This window comes from Erinaceus europaeus, chromosome 2, assembly GCF_950295315.1.
Source record: "Erinaceus europaeus chromosome 2, mEriEur2.1, whole genome shotgun sequence".
Lineage (NCBI taxonomy): Eukaryota > Metazoa > Chordata > Mammalia > Eulipotyphla > Erinaceidae > Erinaceus > Erinaceus europaeus.
The window spans coordinates 65,962,140-65,987,722 of NC_080163.1; the positions used below are offsets into that span (position 1 = coordinate 65,962,140).

The following is a 25,583-nucleotide window of genomic DNA, read 5'->3' on the forward strand; positions in this document are numbered from 1 at the left end:
AGAACAGAAATTCTTCTGTAGTTTTTACGTAGATTCAACACTTTCATATTACCACATCTGCTTTATTATCCTATATGTGTATGTGCATACATACATCAATTTTTGTATCAATTTTTGTTTTGTGGCAGGTTCCAATAGACTATATACATCATTATTCTTTAACCTTTTACTATTTTATGTGTTAAAATAATACTCCCTTGAACAACCGTATTGCAGTTATCAAATTCCTTACATGCAATTTGACATAGATAAGAGTATTTTGATCAAGTAGTCATTGTCACTGATGAATGCCTGGTATGTATTTAAAGCCTGAAACTTTAAAATCATTTAAAGTTTCATTAAATCATTAAAGTTTAAAATTACAATAAGTCTAGGCACCAGGGAGAGTGCAAGAGTTGTATACAGGCCTTGCATGAGAGGTCCCAGGTTCAATTCCTGCCATTGCATAATGCCAGAGCCAAACAGTGCTCTAGTTTGTCTCTCTCAAATAAATAAACAGGGGCCAGGAGATAGCTCACCCAATAGAGCACACGATTTACCAAAAGCAAAGACCCAGGTTCAAGAAGACCCACACCCCCCTACATGGTAGTACCATGTAGAGAAGCTTCACAACCAGTGGTACAGTGTTGTGGTATCTTTCCTCTCTCTGCCTTTCACCTTCTAAAAAAGGAGGGGGGCAGAGGGTAGATAGCATAATGGTTATGCAAAGAGACTCTCGTGCCTGAGGCTCCAAAGTCCCAGAGGTTCAATCCCCCGCACCACCATAAGCCAGAGCTGAGTAATGGTCTGGTAAAAAAAAAAAAAAAAAGTCCATCAGGAGTGGTGGAATCACACAGGCTCAAAGCCTGAATAAAAACCCTAGTGGTGGGTGAAGGTAGATGGCATAATGGTTATGCAGAGACTCTCATGCCTGAGGCTCCAAAGTCCCAGGTTCAGTTCCCTGCACCATCATAAACCAGAGCTGAACAGTGCGCTTGCTAAAAAAAACAAAAAACAAAGAACCTAGTGACATAAAGAAATAAACAAAAATAAGCCTTAGACTTTGTTCCAGTGATAAGCCACCTCCTCTGCAAAATAAAAGGAACTTTATAATCCAGTTAAGCCTATTATAAAAATCATCTATAAATGGCCCGTGCTATACAGAAATGAATAATAATCAAGGCCCTAGTGACAAATAATTTTCCTCAGTTGAAAATCTTCAAAAAGTGGCTGGATAGCTCAGTGTGTTATAACACAGAACTTGCATGCCTAAGGGCCCATTTTTTGCTTGTTTGTTTGTTTTTTTGTTGTTTTGCCTGTGAGGGGTTCTGTGCTCAGTCAGGCCAGGCTTTTTGTGCCCTTTCATCATCGAACCCATCCATGATCCTGCTGGGTGTGTTGTAAACAGAGGAGCCATATCTTCAGGCTTCCTGCTCTGATCACACCCGAAGGGCCCAGTTTTATCCTCAGCACTCTCCTATACCAGAACTGAGTACACTGCTCTGATCTGTCATAAATAAATAAATAAATAAATAAATAAATAAATAAATAAATAAATAAAATAAATCTTTATGGAGCTACCAGATATAAGTTTCTAGTCAAGTAGGTAGAATCATTCTTCTTTTTCCTTTCCTTTCCTTTCCTTTCCTTTCCTTTCCTTTCCTTTCCTTTCCTTTCCTTTCCTTTCCTTTCCTTTTCTCTTTACCAGTACACTGCTCAGCTCTGGTTTTTGGTGGTATGGGGGACTGAACCTGGGACTTCAGAGCTTCTGGTATGAAAGTCTCTTTGCATAACCATTATGCAAACTACTCCTGCCCAATCATTTTTCTTAGAAGTAAGACTAAATCAGGGTCCAGCGGTAGCACAGTGGGTTAAGCACACATGGCTCAAAGCGCAAAGACCAGCGTGAGGATCCAGGTTCGAGACCCCAGCTCCCCACCTGTAGGGAGGTTGCTTCAAGGGTGGTGAAGCAGGTCTGCAGGTGTCTATATTTCTCTCCCCTTCTCTGTCTTCCCCTCCTCTCTCGATTTCTCTCTGTCCTATCCAACAACAATAATAATAACCACAACAAGGATACAACAACAAGGGCAACAAAAGGGAAAAAAAATGGCCTCCTGGAACACTGGATTCGTGGTGCAGGCCCCAAGCCCCAGCAATAACCCTGAAGGCAAAAAAAAAAAGTAAGACTAAATCAATTCAACTGTCCTTAGTGAATGCCTGATCAGTAATGCCCAATTTTCCCTATCCTATCACAGATCCTTAGCCACTTTATAAAATATGTATTAAAAGAGTCTTAGTAGATGATGTGATACCAATCTTAATACAGAATAAACTATAAAGGTCATTTTTAAGCCCCAAGGCAATCCAAAACCATATGAAAAGGTCACCATTTAAGTCATAAATAAATATATCAGAAGAAAAAAAAAAGATTGACATTACCACCATGAATATCAACAGAGATGTTCTCAACCCCTCTCTTGACTGTTCTTGGTCGCCCCTGCTCAGTGGGTGTTGAACCCCATTCATCAGAGCTTGCAATTGGCTGGTAATGTACCATAAGCTTAAACAAAAAGATCAGAACAATGAAGATATTCTACATTAAAGTCATCTCTATTCATACATTCTAAAGGGTAAAAATATATCTTTCAAAACATAATGCACATTCAAATCTCAGCTGAAGTTCTGATAGGCTTCTAAGCTTAAAATGAAAACCCTGAAAATACATTAGGCTACGACTTACCACTTGCTACTCTTAAATATTTTTATAATTTTTTAAAGATAGATTTAGTATGAAAGAGATAGAGACAATGAAAGGAAGAGAGAGAGGAAGGTCAGCTCTGGCATAAGGTGATGCTGAGAACTGAACCTGCAACCTCTAAGGCCTAAAACATACAAGGTGGTGCTCTATTAGGTTGAAACTATTCCCCTGGCTCTAAATATCTTATGATTTTCTCTACCAATTATAGCTCAATAAAGACAAAAAAGAAGGAGGAGGAAGGAAGGAAAAAAAGAAGGAAAGAGGGGCTGGGTGGTGGCACACCTGGTTGAGCGCACACATCACAGTGCACAAGGAGCCGGGTTCAAGCCCCTGGTCCCCACTTGCAGAGAGAAGCTTTGCAAGTGGTGAAGCAGGGCTGCAGGTGTCTCTCTCTCTCCCTCTTTATCCCCCCCTTCCCTCTCAATGTCTGACTGTCTCTATCAAATAAAGGTAACAACAACAACAAAAAAATTAAGTCTTACAAATTTTTTTTTTAAAAATGTAAACATAAAGGGAAATAGGGAGGAAGTAGGGCAGCAGCACAGCAGGTTAAGTGCAAGTGGTACAAAGTTCAAAGACTGGCTCAAGGATCCCAGTTCGAGCCCCCAGATCCCCACTTGCAGGGGAGCTGCTTCACAGGTGGTGAAGCAGATTTGCAGGTGTCTATCTTTCTCTCCCCATCTCTGTCTTCCCCTCCTCTCTCCATTTCTCTCTGTCCTATCCAACAATGACATAAACAACAATAATAACTACAACAATAAAAAACAACAATGGCAACAAAAGGGAAAATAAATAAATATAAAAAAATTAAAAAAAAAAAAAAGAAGGAAAGAGGGAAAGAAAGGGGAGGGGAGGGGAAAAGGAGAAAGGGAAAGGCAGAAAGAAGAAAGGAATTGTTGAGCGACAGGAGGTATCAGGAGGGCAACTCCAGAAAATGGGTGTGGTGATAGGTGTGGCTTGGCAAGGTGGAGGTGGGGCTTGGGTGTTAAAAGGTAGACCTGTGGGCGTGTCTTGTTCTCTATCCAGATCATCCTATGAGTATTAACTCCCCTTCTCTAGCTCCCTCTCTTTCACTCTCTCTCATGTCCTAACATGTGAATATTCTCAGTTTTCCTGAATAAAATTTAAAATTCCTGAAAATAAAGAAAAAGAAAGGAAGGCTATGCAAGCAGGCTAACATCCCTCAAGAATCCCCTACACATGGAAGCTATGGCTACGTGTGTCAGTAACTTAATCTACAGAAGCAAAATTTTCCTAAGAATATTTTTCTGTTAAGGTAAACAGGTTAAATAATAGAAGCAGCTACAGTTTTTAAGTTTTATAATTGTGAAGGCAATACAGAAATTTCAAATGCACACATTACAGCGCACAAGGACCCTGGTTCAAGCAGCCTGTCCCTACCTGCAAGGGGAAGCTTCGTGAGTAGTGAAGCAAAGCTGCAAGGTGTCTCTCTGTCTCTCTCTCTTTAATATTTATTTATTTATTTATGAGAAAGATAGGAGAAAAGAAAAAAACAGACATCACACTGGTACATGTGTTGCTGGGGATTAAACCCATGACCTCATGCTCAAGGGTCCAGTGCTTTCTCCATTGTGCCACTTCCCAAACCACACTCTCTCACTCTCTCCCCTCCCCTCCCAATTTATCTCCATCCTATTCAATAATAAATAAATTAAAACAATAAAAAAAGAAATAAACTGATTAAGTTATCTTCAGCATTGGGGGGGGGGATAATAGCATAATGGTTATACGAAGAGACTCTCAAGCCGGAGGCTTCAGAATACCAGATTCAATCCCCCACACCACTGTAAACCAGAAAGAAAAGAAGAGAAAAGAAAGAAATGCATGTGAAGGTAAAGGTGCACCTGGTTGAGTGCACATCTAACAATGCACAAGGATCTGGGTTCAAAACCATGATCCCCATGTGGAAGGGGAGGGGCATCACTAATGGTGAAGCAGGTCTACAGGAGTCTCTCTCGATTTCCCTCTTCCTTCTATCTCAATTTCTCTATCTCACTCTTTTTACCCTAAATAAGTAAAATTAAAACAAAGAAAAATGAAATGTACTTTCTTTCTTTATTTTCCCTTTTGTTGCCTTTGTTGTTTTTCAATGTTGTTGTAGTTATTGTTGTTGTTATTGATGTCGTCGTTGTTAGATAGGATAGAGAAATGGAGAGAGGAGGGGAAGACAGAGGGGGGAGAGAAAGACAGACACCTGCAGACCTGCTTCACTGCCTGTGAAGCGACTCCTCTGCAGGTGGGGAGCCGGGGGCTCGAACTGGGATCCTTAAGCAGGCCCTCGCACTTTGTGCCACCTGCACTTAACCCGCTGCACTACTGCCCGTCTCCCTGAAATGTACTTTCATGATTGAAGCACCAGAGGTCTGAGGTTCAACCCCTGGCAACACCATAAATTAAAAACTGAAAACTGCTCTGGTTAAAAAGGTTTAATTTAATTTAAAAATATCAATAAAATTAATGCAACTAGCCTTTAATCCCACATTTAAAAGGTTTTTGTTTGCTTTACCTTTGGATTGTGTAATATAATAATTTCTCTGTTAGGAGACTCCAGTTTCTTTTTCCATTCATCCAGAGTTACAGCAAGCATGTAAGTTTCCTTAAAAGAAAACACATTTTATTAGACTTCCCAAATAGCTTTTAAAACTGATCTTACAGATAAGACTATGGCTAGATAAACTTTTATAATAAGAACAGCTTACCTGGGGCCGGGTGGTGCCACACCTGGCTAAGCGCACACATCACAGTGTGCAAGGACCCAGGTTCAAGCCCCTGGTCCCTACCTTCAGAGGGACAGCTTCAAGGGTGGTGAGGCAGGGCTGCAGGTGTCTCTCTGTCTCTCTTCCTCTTCTCTCAATTACTCTCTGTCTCTATCCAATAATAAATTTAAAATTAAAGTATATCTTACCAGGGCAGGGGTAGATAGCATAATGGTTATGCAAAGAGACTCTCATGTCGGAGGCTCCCAAGTCCCAGTTTCAATCCCCCCCCACACACACACACACACACCACAATAAGCCAGAGCTATGCTGGTGTTTCTCTCGGTGTCTTTCTCTCTCTACATCTCTCTCAAAAATACAATAAATAAAATGTTTATTTAAGAAAGTATATCTTACCCCAATTTATTTGTTTTTTTAAAAAATTTATTAACAAGAAAGAACCAAAGAACCAGACATCACTCTACTATGTGTGCTGCCTGGTATTGAACTCCAGTCCTCATGCTTGAGAGTCCAGTGCTTTATCTACTGTGCCACCTCCCAGTCCACTTTATGAAGTTTATTTAAAATTATTATTTTTTTATATTTATTTATTCCCTTTTGTTGCCCTTGTTGTTTTATGGTTGTAGTTATTCTTGTTGTCGTTGTTGTTGGATAGGACAGAGAGAAATGGAGAGGGGAGAGGAAGACAGAGAAAGGGAGAGAAAAAGAGACACCTGCAGACCTGCTTCACCGCTTGTGAAGGGACTCCCCTGCAGGTGGGGAGCCGAGGGCTGGAACCAGGATCCTTGCGCTTTGCACCATGTGCGCTTAACCCGCTGTGCTACCACCTGACTCCCATTTAAAATTATTTTCAAAGGGCTGAGTGGTGGTGCACCTGGTTGAGCTCACATTACAATGCGCAAGAACCCAGGTTTGGGCCCCCAGTCCCGACCTGCAGCAGGACAGCTTCAGGAGTGGTAAAGCAGTGCTGTAGGTGTCTTTCTGTCTCTCTCCCTCTTTATGCTCTATAAACCCCCTCCTCTGGATTTCTGGCTATCTCTATCAAATAAAGATAGTTAAAAAAAATTTTAAATAAAATTATTTTAAAATTTCAATAGGTAATACAGAACACAGAACAACTCCTTCAGATTTAAAGAAAATTATTCACATTTTATATATTTCTTCCAATAAGACTAATGCATACATATTTTCCATTAAATTGGGAATGATCATATTTATTTCATTTTATTTAATATTTATTTATTTTCCCTTTTGTTGCCCTTGTTTTTTATTGTTGTTGTAGTTATTATTGTTGTTACTGATGTCATCGTTGTTATATAGGACAGAGAGAAATGGAGAGAGGAGGGGAAAACAGAGGGGGGAGAGAAAGATAGACACCTGCAGACCTGCTTCACCATCTGTGAAGCGACTCCCCTGCAGGTGGGGAGCCGGGGGCTTGAACCAGGATCCTTATGCCAGTCCTTGCGCTTCGCGCCATGTGCACTTAACCTGCTGCGTTACCAATCACATTTATTTTTAAATTCTGTTCAAAACCGCAATTGAAAAAAACAAACAAACCCTGCAATTGATAGCAGTATAGAACAAAAAAAAACTAATTTCATCATCTAGACAGAAGATAATTATTATTTACACTTCACACATCAGGTAATTTTAATAACTTATGTCCTTTTCAATTTAAAGAAAGCAAAATTTACACTGTTAACAGAGCAGGTAAAATGAAATAACGTAAATGACCAATCCTGTGGTTATGGTCTAAATGTTAATGATGATTACCACTAGGTAAAAAAAAAAAAAATTTAAGTGTGGTCTGGGAGATGGCTCAGTGGATAAAACAATGAACTCTTAAAAATGAGATCCTGAGTTCAAGCCCCAGCAGCACATGTACAGGGTGATGTCTGGTTCTTTCACTCTCCTATCTTTCTCATTAATAAACAAAATCTTTTTAAAAAAAATTTTAACGATGACATCAATAACAATAACAACAATAACTACAACAGTAAAACAACAAGGACAACAAAAGGGAACAAATAAATATTTTAAAAATTTTTTTAACTTTAAGGCCTTAGTTTTCATAGTATTTTAAAATCTATAAGCAAAGCTGATTTGTCCTGAAACTACCTTACAGAATAAAATACTGTAAGCAGTGGTGCAGATAGATCCAAACTTTTTCTGGAAATCTCAAATGTTGTAGTAAGAGGAGGAAAAGATGAGTACATTAAAAATAAATTTTTGAAAGACGATAGCAATTATAAGTTAAAAAAGAGTCTAAGAAATACCTCTAATACTTGGCTGAAGCTCTCCGAGTAGGGAACATATTTATTATCTTTGTCGCCCTTATAAAACCAGGTACATCGTCTCACTTCTGATGCTAGCTCGTCCCAGTACACAGCATATCGCATCCTCTCCGCTAAATGAACATCATATCTGCCCCCATCAGTAGGGACAACTCTCCCATTACAATCTTTTCCTATTAAAGATTGGAAAAAGAGGAGGAAAGTACATACATCAAAATGAGCTTCCCATAATACACTTCATAGTTATACTCTACATAATGTTAGGAGATACATGAACTTTCTACTTGAGTAAACATTAAACAAAGTGAGATTTAATTATTATCTTTTTTTTCCCTACTACTTCACAAGCCATAAAACTGTTCGTGGCCTGGGAGGTGGTAGTAAGGGAAAGAGAGCCACCTTCAGCACTGCCTCCCAGTCTGTGAAAGCTTTGCCCTGCATGTGGACACTGGGGGCTTTTACCCATGTCCTTGTTCATAGTATCTAATTTTGATTATCAAGTTGCAAGTTGTGAAACAGTGCTGCAGATGTCTTGCCCCCTCTACCCCCTTCTCTGTTGATTTTTCTCTATCCTATGAAGGAAAATAAAGACTGTTAAAATTTTGCAAAAAAGAAAAAAAAAAAAAAAACGTTCGTGGAAGCAAAAGGTACAGCACACAAGGTCGAGTGCCCACATCGCCAGGTCAAGCAAGTAGGTTCAAGTCTCAGCACCACCTGGCAAATGCCATGGCAATAGTAAGCTTCAGTGCTGTGTTACCTCTCCCTCTCTTTTTGAATTAAAAAAAAAGTGACCTGAAGAAGTGAAATCACACATACATGAGGCCACCCAATTCAACCCCTTCAAAAAAATGGCTATTGGTATTAGAAATGCACAGCAGCACCCACACAGCTTGTTTCTTTTTTCTGAGGAGAAACAGAGTGGTTCTTTAAAATACAGATAAAGGCTTCTCCTAATTTTGATGGAAGAAAAAATAAATTTATAAACCTCTCCATCATAATGATAAGGTAGTAACTAGAATCATTCTTATCTCATTAAAAAACCGGTGACAAGTTAAAGTAGCCATGATTTTTCAGTGTGATGTAGTTCCCTCCCCCCTTTATAAACAACAACTGGAATAAGTCAGAATACAAGAGGCATTGTTGGAAACTGCAAAAATTAAAACAGAATTTTAAAAATACAGATTGCATTTTTTTAAGTCTTTTCTTTTTTTTAAGATTTCTTTCTTTACACTGCTCAGCTCAGATAAAGGGTGGTGCTGGGGACTAAATCTGGAACCTGCAAATCCAATAGCTGCACTATCTCCCCATCTCAGATCACATGCTTGACTATTATAAACTGACTGAATAATGGTACTGAACTTCATGCAAAAAAGTTATTGGACAGGATAGGGGTAAATAGCATAATGGTTATGCAAAGAAACTCTCATGCAGAGGTTCCAAAGTCCCACATTCAATCCCCCACACCACCATAAGCCAGAGCTGAACCGTACTCTGGTAAAAAAAATTAAAAAGTAAGATAGAAACTTATTTTTTTTGAAACTTACTTTTAATAGTACTAATTATAAAGATTGTATTCCAACTAGAGAAAGATTGTAGTTTTTTGTCTAATGCAAGTCATCATTTTTACCCTACCAGAGTCATATGCCTCTTCTAGCTGCTGTGAATCTTCAGAGTTGAAAGGAATCCAGGTCTCTTTTAAATCTATTATCTTACAATAAAACCAATGAGGAGAAACTGGTTCGTACAAACTGCTAGTATCCATGTCTACTAGCTCAAAGGAACTACATGAGTTTGGTGATGGGGATGGATCTGACTGGGACAATTGTTCCTGGTGTGATTCCACTGATGACATTTCGCTCTCTACAAGACAAGATAAAAGAAAACTGTAAGGAAAAAAAAAGTATTCCTTCATTTAAGAGTGTAATGGTTGACACAAATATACAATTAAAGGGACTGGGTGGCGGTGCACCTGGTTGAGCGCACAGTTACAATGCACAAGGACCCAGGTTCCAGGCCCTGCCCCCACCTGCAGGGGAAAGCTTCAAAAGAGGTGAAGCAGTGCTGCTGTTGTCTCTCTGTCTCTCTTCCCTTCCCTTTCCCTCTTGATTTCTGTCAGACTGTCTCTATCCAATAAATTGATAATAATAATAAAAAAACAACTTTGGGTAATGGTTATGCAAAGAGACTCTCATGCGTAATGGTTATGCAAAGAGACTCTCATGCCTGAGACTCCGAAGTCCCAGGTTTAATCACTCTCACCACCATGAGGCACGGTTGAACAGTGCTCTGGTATTAAAAAACAAAACAAACAAACAACAACAACAAAAAAAACTCGACTGCAACAAAATGTTGTCCCCTGATTTCCAATCTAGCTCGACTGCCAATGGCAAAAATAAATAAATAAATAAATAAATAAATAAAATCTATCCCCCAATTTGGTCAATATGCCATGTTTTAATAACATCAAGGCCGCCAGCAAAAACACATTAACATGATTACTGGTTACTTTAAATATAAAAAATTTTAAAAAGACCATCCATTTAAGAACCAGTCGGTTCATCACGGCCTTTTAAGTGTATTTAATTAGAGACCACAGGCTGCATTCTGCAAACAGGAGCCCCGCACGCTCCGGGGGCCACTGCGCGAGCGCGCCCGCCTGTCATCCCTGCCAAGTCTCAGGCGGAAAGTGTCAAGCGGCCCCAAAAGCCTCCTTCCCTCACTCGAGCCTCCCTGTGCGCTTCCATCCCTTCAATATCCAGCCCTCTCCATAGGACTCGCACCGCGCGCGGACCCCAAACCAACCCCCCAGCTCCCCGCACCCAGCACTGTGCAGCTGCAAACAGCTGGCTCCGGGACCAGTGCTCTCCGCGCTCCCCGCCGCCCGGGCCCCTTTCCCAGGAAACAAATTCATCCCCAGACAGACCCCTCGGTGCGTCCCTTTTCCCCCATCACTCCCGGGCTCCCGCACCCCAGATCTCGGGTCCTGTCCCCGCAGACAGGGACGGCGCCGCCACTGGAAACCAGGTGACTTCCCGGTGTCACAGGGCGCCGTCACCACCCAGCCCCCGGCTGCGGCTCTGAAACCCGGGTGCTCCCACGCCGCCCGGACTGGTCCTGCTTCCCACCCTCCCTTCCCTGCAGTCGGCGCCGCGTCCTCCTCTACCGCCACCGCGGGGTCACCATCCCCCGGGTCACCACCCCGCCGCGCCGTCACCGACTCACCCGGCCACCCCGCAGCCTTTCCCCGTCTCCTGCCCTCCCTGGAGGGAGCACGACATGTCCCCGCGGCGGCCTTTCCCCTCAAGCCCCAGCGGGGCGGGGCGGGGAGGGGCGGGGCCTAGGACTCGCCGGAGCCCCCGCCCCACGCCAGGCTCCGCCGCGGTCCCTGCCCGCGAATAGCCGGCCAGGCTGCCAGAGCAAAAGGGAGCGACCAGCGGCCCCAGCCACAGAAAGCGACTGGCGACGCGCCGACCCTCAGGAGGGACCCTGCAAGCAAGTGTCGCGAGAGGTGGAGGGAATCGCGCGAGATGTGGTTCCTCCCTGCGGGCAGGGAGCCGGAGACCTAAACTAGCGGATGGATGGTGCGTCTTGCCCTCCGCACTGAGTCTGCGCCAACTTTATGTGCCCAGAGGATAATTTTTTTGTTTATTTATTAGTTTTTTTTTCGTTTGTTTGTTTATGATAGTAAAAGGGACCACAGCGCCGAACCTGGACCAGGAAAGTGGCTAAAGAGCGTACTATCCAAGTCAGCTATTTTGCCGGCCCTATTTTATTTTATATTTGTAAGGGGGGTTCTTTATTGGGGGACTCATAATTTACAATCGACAGTAAAATACAGTAGTTGGTACATATGTAACATTTCTCAGTTTTCCACATAACAATCTAACTTCCCCCTCCTTCTTCACTGTCATCATGTTCAGGGACCTGAACACTTCCCTCCACCCCAGAGGCTTTTACTTTCGTGCAATACACCATTATTTTTATTTTATAGTTGAACTTAAGGCCAATTACAAGTGATCCTTCACAGAGCATATGTCTTTTCATGAACTATTTCAACAGAAATTGAAAGGTGATTAATCGTCACTTTGCTGGGTTAAAATTGTTCAGGAAGCGTTACAGGTAGGAAACAGGCAAATACTCATACTAAGTAGTTATTGATGTCCCATGGTGCAGATAATGTGTTTTTCTCTATAGCAATTCACAGTTTAAGCTGCACCATTACAATGACAGCGTGCACTAAAGCAATATTTTCATCAGTTCTGAATAACCAGCTACAAATGCGTTTGTCCCACATAATTTTTTTATTTGCTCCAGCATCCTAATCTAGTTCTCTCTTTTTTTTCATTTTTATTTGTAAAATGGAAACACTGACAAGACCATAGGATAAGAGAGGTACAATTCAACACAATTTCCACAACCAGAACTCCATATCCCATCCCCTCCCTTGAAAGCTTTCCTATTTATTTTATTTTATTTATTTTCCCTTTTGTTGCCCTTGTTGCTTTTTATTGTTGTCATTATTGTTGTTGTTACTGATGTCGTCATTGTTAGGACAGAGAGAAATGGAGAGACAGGAAGAGAAAGATAGACACCTGCAGATCTGCTTCACCGCCTGTGAAGCGACTCCCCTACAGGTGGGGAGCCGGGGGCTCCAGATTGTTTAGCTTTGCGCCACCTGCGCTTAACCTGCTGCACTACCGCCAGACTACCCAGCTGTCCTATTCTTTATCCCTCTGGGAGTATGAACCCAAGGTAATTGTGGGATGCAGAAGATGGAAGGTCTGGCTTCTGTAATTGCTTCCCCACTGAACATGGGCATTGGCAGGTCGACCTATACTCTCAGCCTGTCTCTCTTTCCCTAGTGGAGCAGAGCTCTGAGGAAGTGGGCCCCGGATAATTAGTGTCTTATTTTCACTGAGTAAACTCCTTCCTTTAGCATACCTGAGAAGTAACCAAGGGAGTTCAATCTGTTAAAAAGTAAATATGAGAGTCTGTGGTGATGGGGAGATATTAGAGCACCAACCTGCAAACCTGAGGTTCAGGCAGCCATAGGTTCAATCTCTGGCAAGGGCACAGTTGCACCCAGATGAGCACACATGTTTCTATGCATAAGGATGAGGGTTCATACCACCTCACTCCTGTAAGAATTGCATACATCAAAAAGGACAGCAGCAACAAATGCTGGAGAGGTTGTGGGGACAGAGGAACCCTTTTACATTGCTGGTGGGAATGTAAATTGGTACAGCCTCTGTGGAGAGCAGTCTGGAAAACTCTCACAAGGCTAGACATGGACCTTCCATATGATCCAGTAATTCCTCTCCTGGGGTTATACCCCAAGGACTCCATAACACCCAACCAAAAAGAGGTGTGTACTCCTATGTTCATAGCAGCACAATTCATAATAGCTAAAACCTGGAAGCAACCCAGGTGCCCAACAACAGATAAGTGGCGTGGCTGAGAAAGCTATGGTATATATACACAATGGAATACTACGCAGCTATCAAGAACAATGAACCCACCTTCTCTGACCCATCTTGGTCAGAGCTAGAAGGAATTATGTTAAGTGAGCTAAGTCAGAAAGATAAAGATGAGTATGGGATGATCCCACTCATCAACAGAAGTTGACTAAGAAGACCTGAAAGGGAAACTAAAAGCAGGACCTGACCAAATTGTAAGTAGGGCACCAAAGTAAAAACCCAGTGGTGAGGGGTAGACATGCAGCTTCCTGGGCCAGTGGGGGGTGGGAGTGGGTGGGAGGGATGGGTCACAGTCTTTTGGTGGTGGGAATGGTGTTTATGTACACTCCTAGTAAAATGTAGTCATATAAATCAGTAGTTAGTTAATATGAGAGGGGGAAAATCAAGTGTATGTCTCAAAGTTTTTCAAAACACAAACTGAATCTTTTTAATATATAGGCTGTGTAACTGATATGCAGACTCTCTTAAAAGCCTAGACCAAGTAGATCAGAAGCAACCAATAGCACAGCTATATACAAGATACTGGGTACTGTACAGCACACCCTAACAAAAGGACTTTTCAAAGTTAACCCAATTACCAAATAATGTGATGATAACATTAACTATCGATTGTCTTTTTGAACCCTAAGACAGCAGGAACCTCACATCTCCACTATAGAGCCCCTACTTCCCCCAGTCCTGGAACCCTTGGATAGGGCCCACTTTCCCGTATGCCTCTCCCAATCCATATCAAATAATATTGCATCTGCTGATCACAACCTAACCAATGCAACGATTGCCACCTCAACATGCTTCACTTCAGACTGTGTCCAGAGACTTCACATGTGGAATGACAACCCTTCAGCTTCATTACTCGGGTGAGACCTTTCCTTTTATAGTACACTCTAATTTCATCTCAGGTGGCTCACTTTCTAACAAAGTCCCCAAACCTAGATATACACCAGTTTCTGTGAGAGAGAGCATATGTTCACACGTATCCATAAACCACTGCAAAATATATACCTGAAAGCAGAAGTACACTAGAGTTTGCAGTGAGTACCTCCCTAACACTTCCTCTCCACTATTCCAAGCTTTGGGTCCATGATTGCTCAACAATTTGTTTGGCTTTGTATGTTAACTCTCTTTTCAGTCACCAGGTTCCAGATGCCATCAGGATGCTGGCCAGGCTTCCCTGGATTGAAGACCCCACCAATGTGTTCTGCAGCTCAGCTTCCCCAGAGACACACCCTACTAGGGAAAGAGAGAGGCAGACTGGGAGTATGGACCGACCAGTCAACGCCCATGTTCAGCGGGGAAGCAATTACAGAAGCCAGACCTTCTACCTTCTGCAACCCACAATGACCCTGGGTCCATGCTCCCAGAGGGATAGAGAATGGGAAAGCTATCAGGGGAGGGGGTGGGATATGGAGATTGGGTGGTGCGAATTGTGTGGAGTTGTACCCCTCCTACCCTATGGTTTTGTTAATTAATCCCTTCTTAAATAAAAAAAAAAAAAAAAGAAAAGGATGAGGGTTCAAACCCCAAGTCCCCACCTCCAGGGGAGAAGCTTCACAAATGCTGAAGTACAGCTTGCTTGCTTTCTCTGTCTCTCTCCCTCTTTATCCCACATCCCTCTCAACTTTTCTCTGTCCTGTTAAATAAAATATTTTTCTTGTTTTAATTACTTATTAGTGATTTCATTTTTATTTACAAAATGACAAGAAAATAGGGTATAATTCCACACAGTTCCCACCTCCAGACCACTGTGTCCCATCCCCCTCCAGCAGAAACTGCAAAAGTTCTCCCCAGGTCACAGATAAATATTATGTCTATGTTTTGCCCATTTTTATTCATTTCTATGGTCCTACCTTTGCTTTCTTTCTAAGTAACACTGATACCTATTACTACTTCTGAGTGTCCTTCCTTTTTATTCTTCTCTCTAAGATAAGCAAAATAGTGCCTGGCTTCCTCTGGTGTTTTCCAGATTCACTTCCCTTTCAATGCTGGTATAAAACAAGGATTTGGGAGTTGGGAGGTAGCACAGCAGGTTAAGTGCACATGGCGCCAAGCACAAGGACCCGAGTAAGGATCCCAGTTTGAGCCCCCAGCTCCCCACCTGCAAGGGGGTCACTTCACAGGCGGTGAAGCAGGTCTACAGTTGTCTTTCTCTCCCCCTCTCTGTCTTCCCCTCCTCTCTCCATTTCTCTCTGTCCTATCCAACAACAACAACAATAATAACTACAACAATAAAACAACAAGGGCAACAAAAGGGAATAAATAAATAAATATTTTTTTTAAAAAAAGATTACTCATGACAGTGTTTACAGTCCCAGTGGAATTGGAGTTCAGAGCCCTCTGATCATCTTCCCATATCATTTCCTTACCTATGGGAATATTGGCCAGAATTATTTTTGGGGGGTGCAGAAGGTGGGAGTTCAGGCTTCTGGAATTGCTTTTCTGATGGACATGGATGTTGGCTTGTCAATACATATCCCCAGTTTGTCTCTATCTTTCCCTAGTAGGGTAAGATTCTGGAAAAGTGAGGTTCCAGGACACACTGTCAAGGTCGTATGTCCAGGGAAGTCAGGATGGAATCATAGTAGCATCTGCAACTTGGTGACTGAAGGGCCGTAAGTTATAAAGCAGGACAAAATATTGGATAAGTAGGAACTAAAGAGTAGGAATAGAGCAGATGAGGATAGAGACCTTAGGATGGAAAGAAGCTAGGATGTCTATTTTAGGTATGTTCCTATGGGCCCACGACTAATTAACCTTTGCTTGAGCTTGTTAGCTAACATGGAGATGAACTAGAAAGTCTGGGAAGATGCTGTCAGAGTTAAGAATAGAACTAGAAAGCTGGGAGTCGGATGGTAGCGCAGCGGGTTAAGTGCACGTGGTGAAAAGTGCAAGGACCAGCTTAAGGATCCCGGTTCAAGCCCCCAGCTCCCCACCTGCAGGGGAGTCGCTTCACAGGCGGTGAAGCAGGTCTGCAGGTGTCTATCTTTCTCTCCCTTTCTCTGTCTTTCCCTCCTCTCTCCATTTCTCTCTGTCTTATCCAACAACAGTGACAGCAATGACAACAACAATAATAATAACAACAATGACGATAAACAACAAGGGCAACAAAAGGGAAAATAAAATAAATAAATAAATATTTAAAAAAAGAACTAGAAAGCTGGACTAAGGGACTTTGAAGCAGCAGCAGCTGTTTCTCTCATCTCCTTTCCTGGGTCAACTAGGAATAGCAAAGGCGATCATCTGGGAACTGAACAAGGAAGGGCTAGAATGATTTCAGGAACCCACCAAATCACCAATGAGTGCAAATACGTGTGGCTCATGGACAGAGAAGAGCCTAGGAAGAGATTAAGTGGCTGGTAACTGTCCGGTAGTTTACCAGTTCAGGCACGACCTCCAGTCTGTTTCACCAAAAAGAGACAGCTGAAGGGAGGAGAGGACTCCCCTAAGACTCACCAAATGCAACTGTGAGTCTGCCCTCAGAGGTTAGAGCAGCAGGGGAGGGAGGCCCTGTGCTGACATGGGGGGAGGGGGGAACAGAGACTTAACCAGGAAACTCAGAAGATCTACACCTTGGTGGCCTAGTGGTGGGCTGTGGGGTGGGAGCCTTTCCATGTTGTTCTCCTGATGAGAACATAGTCAATAGTTGCCTCAGAACTTACAGACTATAAATGAGACTTGTTTAGAAACTGCCACGGTATGCTGGAAGACCCCTTTAGCAAACTCACTCCTGCCTCGTTCCCCCCGCCCCCAGGAACCCTGATGCTGTGGAGTAGGGCAGTAGTGCAGCAGGTTAAGCACAGGTGGCACAAAGTGCAAGGACCGACCTAAGTATCCTGGTTCAAGCCCCCGGCTCCCCACCTGCAGGGGAGTTGCTTCACAAGCAGTGAAGCTAATCTGCAGGTGTCTGTCTTTCTCTCCCCCTCTCTGTCTTCCACTCCTCTCTCCATTTCTCTCTGTCCTATCCAACAACAATGACATCAGTAACAACTACAACAATAAAACAATAAGGGCAACAAAAGGGAATAAATAAATAATTTAAAAAAAAAAAAAAAGGAGCCTGAAGGCTACAAGAGAAAAACGAAGAGTCACCTACAGAGGAAAACCCATAATTTGAGCATCAGACTTCTCCACACAGGCACTACAGGTCAGAAGAGAATGGCAAGATATCTATCGAGTGCTCAACGAGAAAGGCTTTCAACCAAGACTACTGTATCCTGTTAACTGTCATTCAGACTAGATGAGGGCATAAAAGCCTTCTCAGACAAGCAACAGTTGAAAGAGTCAACTATCACTAAGCCTGCTCTGAAAGAAGTTCTGAAAGGTCTCCTATAAACAGTCAAACCACCATAAATATGCCATATATCAGAACACTCTAAAAATCTACAGAATGGCATTAAAATATCTTCAATCTTTGATATCAATAAATGTCAATGGCCTGAATTCAACAAGATAACATGAACAGGCCCATCACAACTAATGAAATTGAAACAGTTATCAAAAACCTCCCCAAGAATAAAAGTCCTGGACCAGATGGTTTTACAGATGAATTCTATGAAACCTTCAAAGAAGAACTGATGCCTCTACTTTTAAAAGTCTTCAAGAAGATTGAAGACACTGGAATATGTTGTTAAAATTCCGACAGCTCCTGCTGGGCTAGCTTCACAGGCGGGTAACAGAGACACGGAGACAACGGCTGGGCAGGGAAGCTGTATTTCTTTATTCAAGAACAACGATTCATAAACTAAGACAAACTAATCACCAAACAGAACTCTGCTGTCTCTTTGCGGCGGCGCAAGCACTCTCTCTTACTCTGTAACTCAGGAACTCTGGAACTCTGCAACTCTTCCACTCTGGAACTCTGAAACTCTTCAACTCTGGAACTCAGGAACCCTCTCTCGGGGTTCCTTGGGGCGGGGCCAAGCGGGCCCGCGAAATTAGCAGGACTGATCCAATTCTCTTGGCGGGGGAGAACTAGAACCCAATGTAAAGCATACAACAATTCCCCCTTTTCTTTTAACTAAATGGCTACAGTATCAAGGGTGTGGGGTGAACAGAAACCTATATCGTACAGGCATTTTTATAAAAAGAAACTGGCACAAACATGGAGAAACATGCAAGCAAGTAACAAGAACCAGTGTGCTGCTAAGGGAAGGCCTGAGGGGGCCATATCTGCCTCTGTGGGCTAAACTTTATCAGCTTAAAAAAACATTTCTTGCTTCTGGGGGGCTACTTGCCTCGACGGGCATTTGCATGGGGGCGGGGAACGGCCTAGAGTCCCAAAGGCAGCTGGCTGCAATTTACTTACTATGAAACAAGACTTGTTATTAGCATATTTCTAATAGAGAAGGAATTTGAGACTTTTACATAGCAACAACGTCTTTTTAACCTTTTGTTACACCCATTCAAGATGGAGTCAGGAAAGGAAACCTCAGGCATGAGAATAATTAGCATAGCCATTGTGCGATCTACCATTTCTAATAGAGAAGGTAATGGAGAGTTTTACATATCAACAAGTCTATTTAACCTTTTGTTTAGACCAACTTAGTTAAAATATATTGATTGTTAACTAATTTTTACCTCAGACTTTAAATGTAAGTTAATTTTATCTTTATGAGAATTACGTTGAAAACCTTTTTCATTTAACTTTGTCTAGTAAGAATTTAGCCTTAAAGTTACTGTTTACCAAACTTTAAACATACACATAAACATGGTCATTAATACACAAGGAGAGAAACCTTTGTTACGAAGACATGTCATTTTAAACACGAATTTAAATCTATACTGTCTTAGTTGTTGGGGGGGGGTCACCATGCGGAGGTGGCTTCCCGCGCAGCTTCACTTCTAGGAATTGCAGGTTGCGATCTCTGCATGAAACTCTGCGTACTCCAGCTTGTCTGCCTTCAGACCGGACCGGCAGCTGGAGATCTCTGCCTGCCCAGTTTCGGCAGGGAGTCCGGGGGTCCGGGAGGTCCGGGATCATTCCAGAATTTATAGCAAGAGGGCAGGCAGGCCAGTTTTGTAGAAGGCGTGGGCCTAGGTGCCCAGGGGTGGCGGCCATGATAGGCCGCCGCGGCCCTGCCCCATGGCCCTGCCATGTCTGCTGCCCTGCTCACAGTGGCCAAGCAGCGTGGAGGGATCACGCGTCCAGTGTCCTGCGCCACGCGGCGGAGAGCCGGCTCCTTTGGGCTGGCCTGCGTGCTGGCATTGGGCTCTTGCGTGGTGGCATTGGGCTCCTGCGTGTTGGCATCGGGCTCCAGTGTGTTGGCATCGGGCTCCAGCATGTTGGCATCGGGCTCTAGCATGCTGGCATCGGCCTCTTGCGGGCTGCGGGGCTGCGGGGCTGCGGGCATGGTGTGCGGGGTTGTCTGGGCGCAGCCGGCTGGCTGGCTGTTTAACCAGGTGGAAACAGCAGCTCCGCACCTCGCCTCCCGCCCGCTGGCTATTCCCGCTGGGTGTTCTGAATTCGCCCGAGCGAGTGGAAACCACAGAGTGGTCCAGAGATAAATGTTCCAGAAACAGCAAAACAGTCTCGTGAAGAAAGAGCAGAGGCCTTTGGAGATCTCTTCACAAGCAGAAGAGAAGGCCATAGTGCATAGGTAGCCAAATTGTCTTTACTTATCTGAGAGATGCGCAGGTCAGGTCCACGTGGGCACCATTTGTTGTTAAAATTCCGACGGCTCCTGCCGGGCTAGCTTCACAGGCGGGTAACAGAGACACGGAGACAACGGCTGGGCAGGGAAGCTGTATTTCTTTATTCAAGAACAACGATTCATAAACTAAGACAAACTAATCACCAAACAGAACTCTGCTGTCTCTTTGCGGCGGCGCAAGCACTCTCTCTTACTCTGTAACTCAGGAACTCTGGAACTCTGCAAATCTTCCACTCTGGAACTCTTCAACTCTTCAACTCTGGAACTCAGGAACCCTCTCTCGGGGTTCCTTGGGGCGGGGCCAAGCGGGCCCGCGAAATTAGCAGGACTGATCCAATTCTCTTGGCGGGGGAGAACTAGAACCCAACGTAAAGCATACAACAGGTATACTCCCTTCCAGCTTCTATGAAGCCAACATCACTCTGATACCAAAAGCAGACAGGGACACAACCAAAAAAGAAAACTACAGACCAATATCTCTGATGAACATAAATGCTAAAATACTGAACAAAATTCTAGTCAACCGGATATAGCAGTATATTAAAAAGATTGTTCATCATGACCAAGTGGGGTTTATCCCAGGCATGCAAGCTGGTTTAATACATGTAAATCAATCAACGTGATCCACCACATCAACAAAAGCAAGACCAAAAACCACATGGTCATATCAATAGATGCAGAGAAAGCCTTTGACAAAATACAACATCCCTTTATGATCAAAACACTACAAAAAATGGGAATAGATGGAAAATTCCTCAAGATAGTGGAGTCTATATATAGCAAACCTACAGCCAACATCATATTCAAACTGAAAAACTGGAAGCATTTCCCCTCAGATCAGGTACTAGACAGGGCTGCCCACTATCACCATTATTGTTGAACATAGTGTTGGAAGTTCTTGCCATACCAATCAGGCAGGGGCAAGGAATTAAAAGATACAGATTGAAAGAGAAGAAGTCACACAGTCACACTCTCCCTATTTGCAGATGACATGATAATATACATACAAAAACCTAAAGAATCCAGCAAGAAGCTTTTGGAAATCATCAGTCAACCCAGTAAGGTGTCAGGCTACAAAATTAACATTCAAAAGTCAGTGGCATTCCTCTATGAAAACACTAAATTGGAGGAACATGAAACCCAGAAATCAATTCCTTTTACTATAGCAACAAAAACAATAAAATATCTAGGAATAAACCTAAGCAAAGAAGTGAAAGACTTGTATACTGAAAATTGTGAGTCACTACTCAAGGAAATTGAAAAGGATACAAAGAAGTGGAAAGATATTCCATGTTCATGGGTTAGAATAATTAATATCATCAAAATGAATTTACTACCCAGAGCCATCTACAAATTTAGTGCTATCCCCATCAAGATCTCAACCACATTTTTTAGGAGAATAGAATAAATGCTATAAATGTTTATCTGGAATCAGAAAAGACCTAGAATTGCCAAAAACAAGCTTGAGAAGAAAGAACAGAACTGGAGGCATCACACTCCCAGATCTCAAATTGTATTATAGGGCTATTGTCATCAAAACTGCTTGGTACTGGAACATGAATAGACACACTGAACAGTGGAATAAAATTGAAAGCCTAGAAGAAAGCCCCCACACCTATGGACATCTAATCTTTGACAAAGGTGCTCAGACTATTAAATGGGCAAAGCAGAATCTCTTCAACCAGTAGTGTTCTTCTTCTTTTTCTTCTTCTTCTTCTTCTTCTTCTTCTTCTTCTTCTTATTATTATTATTTTAGCTCAGTACTGACTAGTGGTGATATGGTAGATTGAAAACTGGCACTTCAGAGCCACAGGGCTTGAAAGTCTTTTCGCAGAACCATTATGCTATCCCCCCAACCCTCTTCCCTATACTCTGAGGTCAAAATTATAACCATTCCTGTAGTAGAATCCATCTCCCCATGTAATGCAACTACAACTTGATATTTGTGTTCCTAGTCATTGTTGCATTTCTCAGTTTCAATTCTTTAACATTTATTTAATTTGATAGGACAGAGAGAAATTGAGGTGGAGGAGGAGAACTAGAAAGGGAGCGAGAAAGAGTGACAACTTCACCACTTGTGAATCTTCCTTCTGCAGGTGTGGGGAGGGGCTTGAACCTGTGTCCTTGTGCTTTAGCAGGTTGTAGGATAATTGTGAAAGCATGGTAGAGCATAGGGGAACTCCCATCATAAAGATGGAGGTCTGAAAAGACACCCCACCTGTCAGCCTCTCCCTTTCAGGGATTGAGCATGGAGGGAAAAGCTTTCCTGACTCAGTTTCCTCTTGTCAGTTTCCCAGACTTCACAAAGGCCTACACCCCCTAACACTTAACTCATTCCCTTGTTACAAACCAAATAGTTGCCTGCTTAAAGTTCACTATCAGTTCACCATCTTTGATCACATACAAACTATACTCCATCATCCTGCCTTGTCAGAAATATAATAGTAAGACCCACACTCTTATTTCCTCGTTCTTTGATCACTACTCCTTGTATCAATATTCTGCCTTTCTCTGTTTACCTCGCCCTGCTGGTATAATTACCATGTTTTTCTAAATACCTTTAGTTAGTTAACAGTCTTGCCCCACAGCAACTAATCATCCTGAACTCTCCTCCACCCCTATTAATTCTCTTCATTCCTTAGATCCTCCACCATGAGGATACTGACCTTTTGGAAACCCGTCATCATTGTCACATGTGAAAAATGTTCTTTGTTCCATTCTTCTATTTAAACCCTGCCTCCTGTACAATAAAACGGATTTGTTTGTAGCTGAATTATCCCCTGGTTCCCTTCTGTTGTATAGTCTCTCGTGCTAGCACGGGAAACCAGTTGGCTTACTCTGTTGTGAGGCCACCCACGTGAGTGCCAGCAGCAGGTATGCCACTTCCTGGACCCCTTCACTTTCAAAGTTTACTCAGATTTTCTTTTTCTTTTTCTCCTCCTCCTTCTTCTACTTTTCCCTCTTTGTATTTTTGTTTATAAGTGGGACTTTTTTTTTTTTTTAACAGAGCACTGCTCAACTCTAGTTTATGGTGGTGGAAGGAATTGAACCTGGGACTTCAGAGCCTCATGCATGAGAGTCTCTTTGCATAAGAATTATGTCATTTACCTCCACTTTCAGATTTCTATGGAGTCAGTGAGTCCCTCCAAAGGAGACTTCATAACACTGAAACCCTGGTGCTACAGACTGAATTATCCAAGCTCACCCTGGCTCTCTGGAGACCTGCAGCCCAGGCAGCAGGGTAAGATCATAGATCTTGAAAAGGTAGACATGGGGCTAGGGAGAGAACTCATCCCATTAAAACACTAAACTGTATGTTGGAGACTGCAATAGATCAGTCCCCAATACCACCTTATACCAAAGCTGAACAGTACTCTGGTTCTGGTTCTGGTTTCTGTCTCTCTCATACTCTCTGTTTCTTTCTCTTTCTCCCTCCCTCCCACTTATCTCTATCATAATAAAACTTTTAAAAATATTTACTTAGTTATTTGTTTTTGGATAGAGACAGAGAAATTGAGAGGGGAACAGGAGATAGAGAGGGAGAGAGGGACTGTGCGGTGGTGCACATGTTACAATGCATGAGGACCCAGTCTCCATCTGCAGGGAGAAAGCTTTGCAAGTGGTGAAGCAGGGCTGCAGGTGTTTCTCTCCTTCTCTATCACCCCCTTCCCTCTTGATTTTTTGGCTGTCTCTATCCAATAAATAGTAAGATAATTAGAAAAAAAAAGAGGGAGAAAGAGAGTCACCTGCAGCACTGCTTCATGACTCTCAAAACTTTCCTGTGCAGGCAGAGACTGGAAGTTTAACTCTGGTCCTTATACACTATATTGTGTGCACTCAACTGGGTATGCCACTCCTCCTCATAATACAGTTTTTTTTTTCTCAATAATTGTTCTGGTTTTTTTGTTTGTTTGTTTGTTTTAAACCAGAGCACTGTTGAGCTCTGGCTTATGGTAGTGCATGGAATTGAAGCTGGGACCTGGAAGCATCAGGCATGAGAGTCTGTTTACATAACCATTACACTATCTCCCCTACTCATGATACAACTTTAAAAAAATTATTATTTGAGGAGTTAGGTAGTACTGCACGTGGCGCAAAGCACAAGGACCAGCCCAAGGATCCTGGTTCAAGCCCCCAGCTCCCCACCTGCAGGGGAGTCGCTTCACAGGCAGTGAAGCAGGTCTGCAGGTGTCTGTCTTTCTCTCCCCTTCTCTGTCTTCCCCTACTCTCTCCATTTCTCTCTGTCCTATCCAACAATGATGACATCAATAGCAACAACAATAATAACTACAACAACAATAAAAAAAAACATAAGGGCAACAAAAGGGAAAATAAATAAGTATTTAACAAATATTTAAAAACTTATTATTTGGGGAATATAGTTCAACTGGAAAAAATGAGCAATTTGCATGCCTGAGGCTTCCAGTTGAATCCCTGGCACCACATGTACCATAATGGTTCTCTGGCTCCTCTTTCATGTAAAACACACACTCCCTTCTCTCCATAGATCATATATGAAGTTAAAAAAAATCTTAAAAAATAAGTAGACATGCAGAATAAGATATGTGAAGTGAAAGGGAACATTTTGAATTTCAGTGAAAGTTTCTTCAAGAGTAACTAGTTCTTTAAGTGTACATGGCGTGAAGTGCAACAACAACAATAATAACAACAATGATAAACAACAAGGGCAACAAAGGGGAAAAATATGGCCTCCAGGAGCAGCAGATTCATGGTGTAGGCATATAACACTGGAGGCAAAAAAAAAAAAAGCAATTAGTTTCTGCTGTCTCACATAACAGAAGTGTGTGTGTGTGTGTGTGTATGTGTGTGTGTGTGTGTGTATAGGGGGGTAGATAGCATAATGATTATGCAAAGAGACTCTCATGCCTGAGGCTCCAAATTTCAATCCCCTGCACGACCATAAGCCAGAGCTGAGCAGTGCTCTGCTTTAAAAAAAAAAAAACAAAAAAAAAACAGAAGTACAAACAGACTTCCGGGATCCAGTGGTACTGACTAACTGACTAACCCGGTTCCATGGCTGCCAGTTCTTAGCAACATCACCCCGCCAGATATTCATCGGGATGCGGCATCATCTAAGTTCATTTCCCACGTCTACGCTCGACCGGACCTGCCAATATACGCAGATATCTTCGCCCACCCTGTCCAACGCTTGACGTCTCGTCACCCAATCTGGTCCCCTACGCCTGCACTGAACTTCTCTGTTCCAGACTCTTGGAAACAGAGTTGGCAGTCAGCTGAGGTAAAGAACAAACACCTCATCACAGACCCCTGCAAGCGTCAACCCGGCTTTGACCTAGCACGTTATGATTGGGCTCTCCTCAATTGCTATCAAACAGGCATGGCTGGTGCGCCGCTATGTTCCATCGCTGGGGAGCCAGAGACGACCCGAACTGCCCCTGCGGCTACAGACAATGACCCACATAGTCAACGACTGCCACCTTTCCAGATTCAAAGGAGGTCTCGAAACTTTACATCAGGCTCAACCTGACGCTGTTGACTGGCTATGGAAGAAGGGCAAACGCTAGAAGAAGAAGAACTGATTTAATGGGCCAGTGATGGTGCAAGAACCACAGGGAAGCCAGGTCCCTGATAAGAAACACAAAAGGCAAAGACATCTTCAATGAAATGAATCCAATTACAAAGAAGACTAAGGCAAGCATAAACCTATG

At 42.8% G+C, this 25,583-nt stretch overlaps 1 protein-coding gene and 1 pseudogene across 6 annotated transcripts in view; both read right to left on the minus strand.

Moving 5' to 3' along the window:
• The window catches only part of DDHD2 (DDHD domain containing 2), a 93,985-nt gene that overhangs the window by 31,814 nt on the left and 36,588 nt on the right, over positions 1–25,583 (minus strand). For 2 of the 6 annotated variants that reach the window (XM_060182513.1, XM_060182499.1), the window contains exons 1-5: positions 10,992–11,263; positions 9,402–9,629; positions 7,752–7,942; positions 5,265–5,354; positions 2,419–2,539 (exon numbers count right to left, since the gene is read on the minus strand). In XM_060182513.1, coding sequence (XP_060038496.1) covers positions 2,419–2,539; positions 5,265–5,354; positions 7,752–7,942; positions 9,402–9,621 — 622 coding nt within the window. In that variant the 5' untranslated portion in view covers positions 9,622–9,629; positions 10,992–11,263. Of the gene's footprint in view, positions 1–2,418; positions 2,540–5,264; positions 5,355–7,751; positions 7,943–9,401; positions 9,630–10,692; positions 10,714–10,737; positions 10,802–10,991; positions 11,265–25,583 lie in introns of those variants that run through there. The other 4 variants (XM_060182518.1, XM_060182505.1, XM_060182507.1 and 1 more) reach the window with 4 other exon arrangements.
• Positions 1,294–1,427, minus strand: LOC132537414 (small nucleolar RNA SNORA11; annotated as a pseudogene).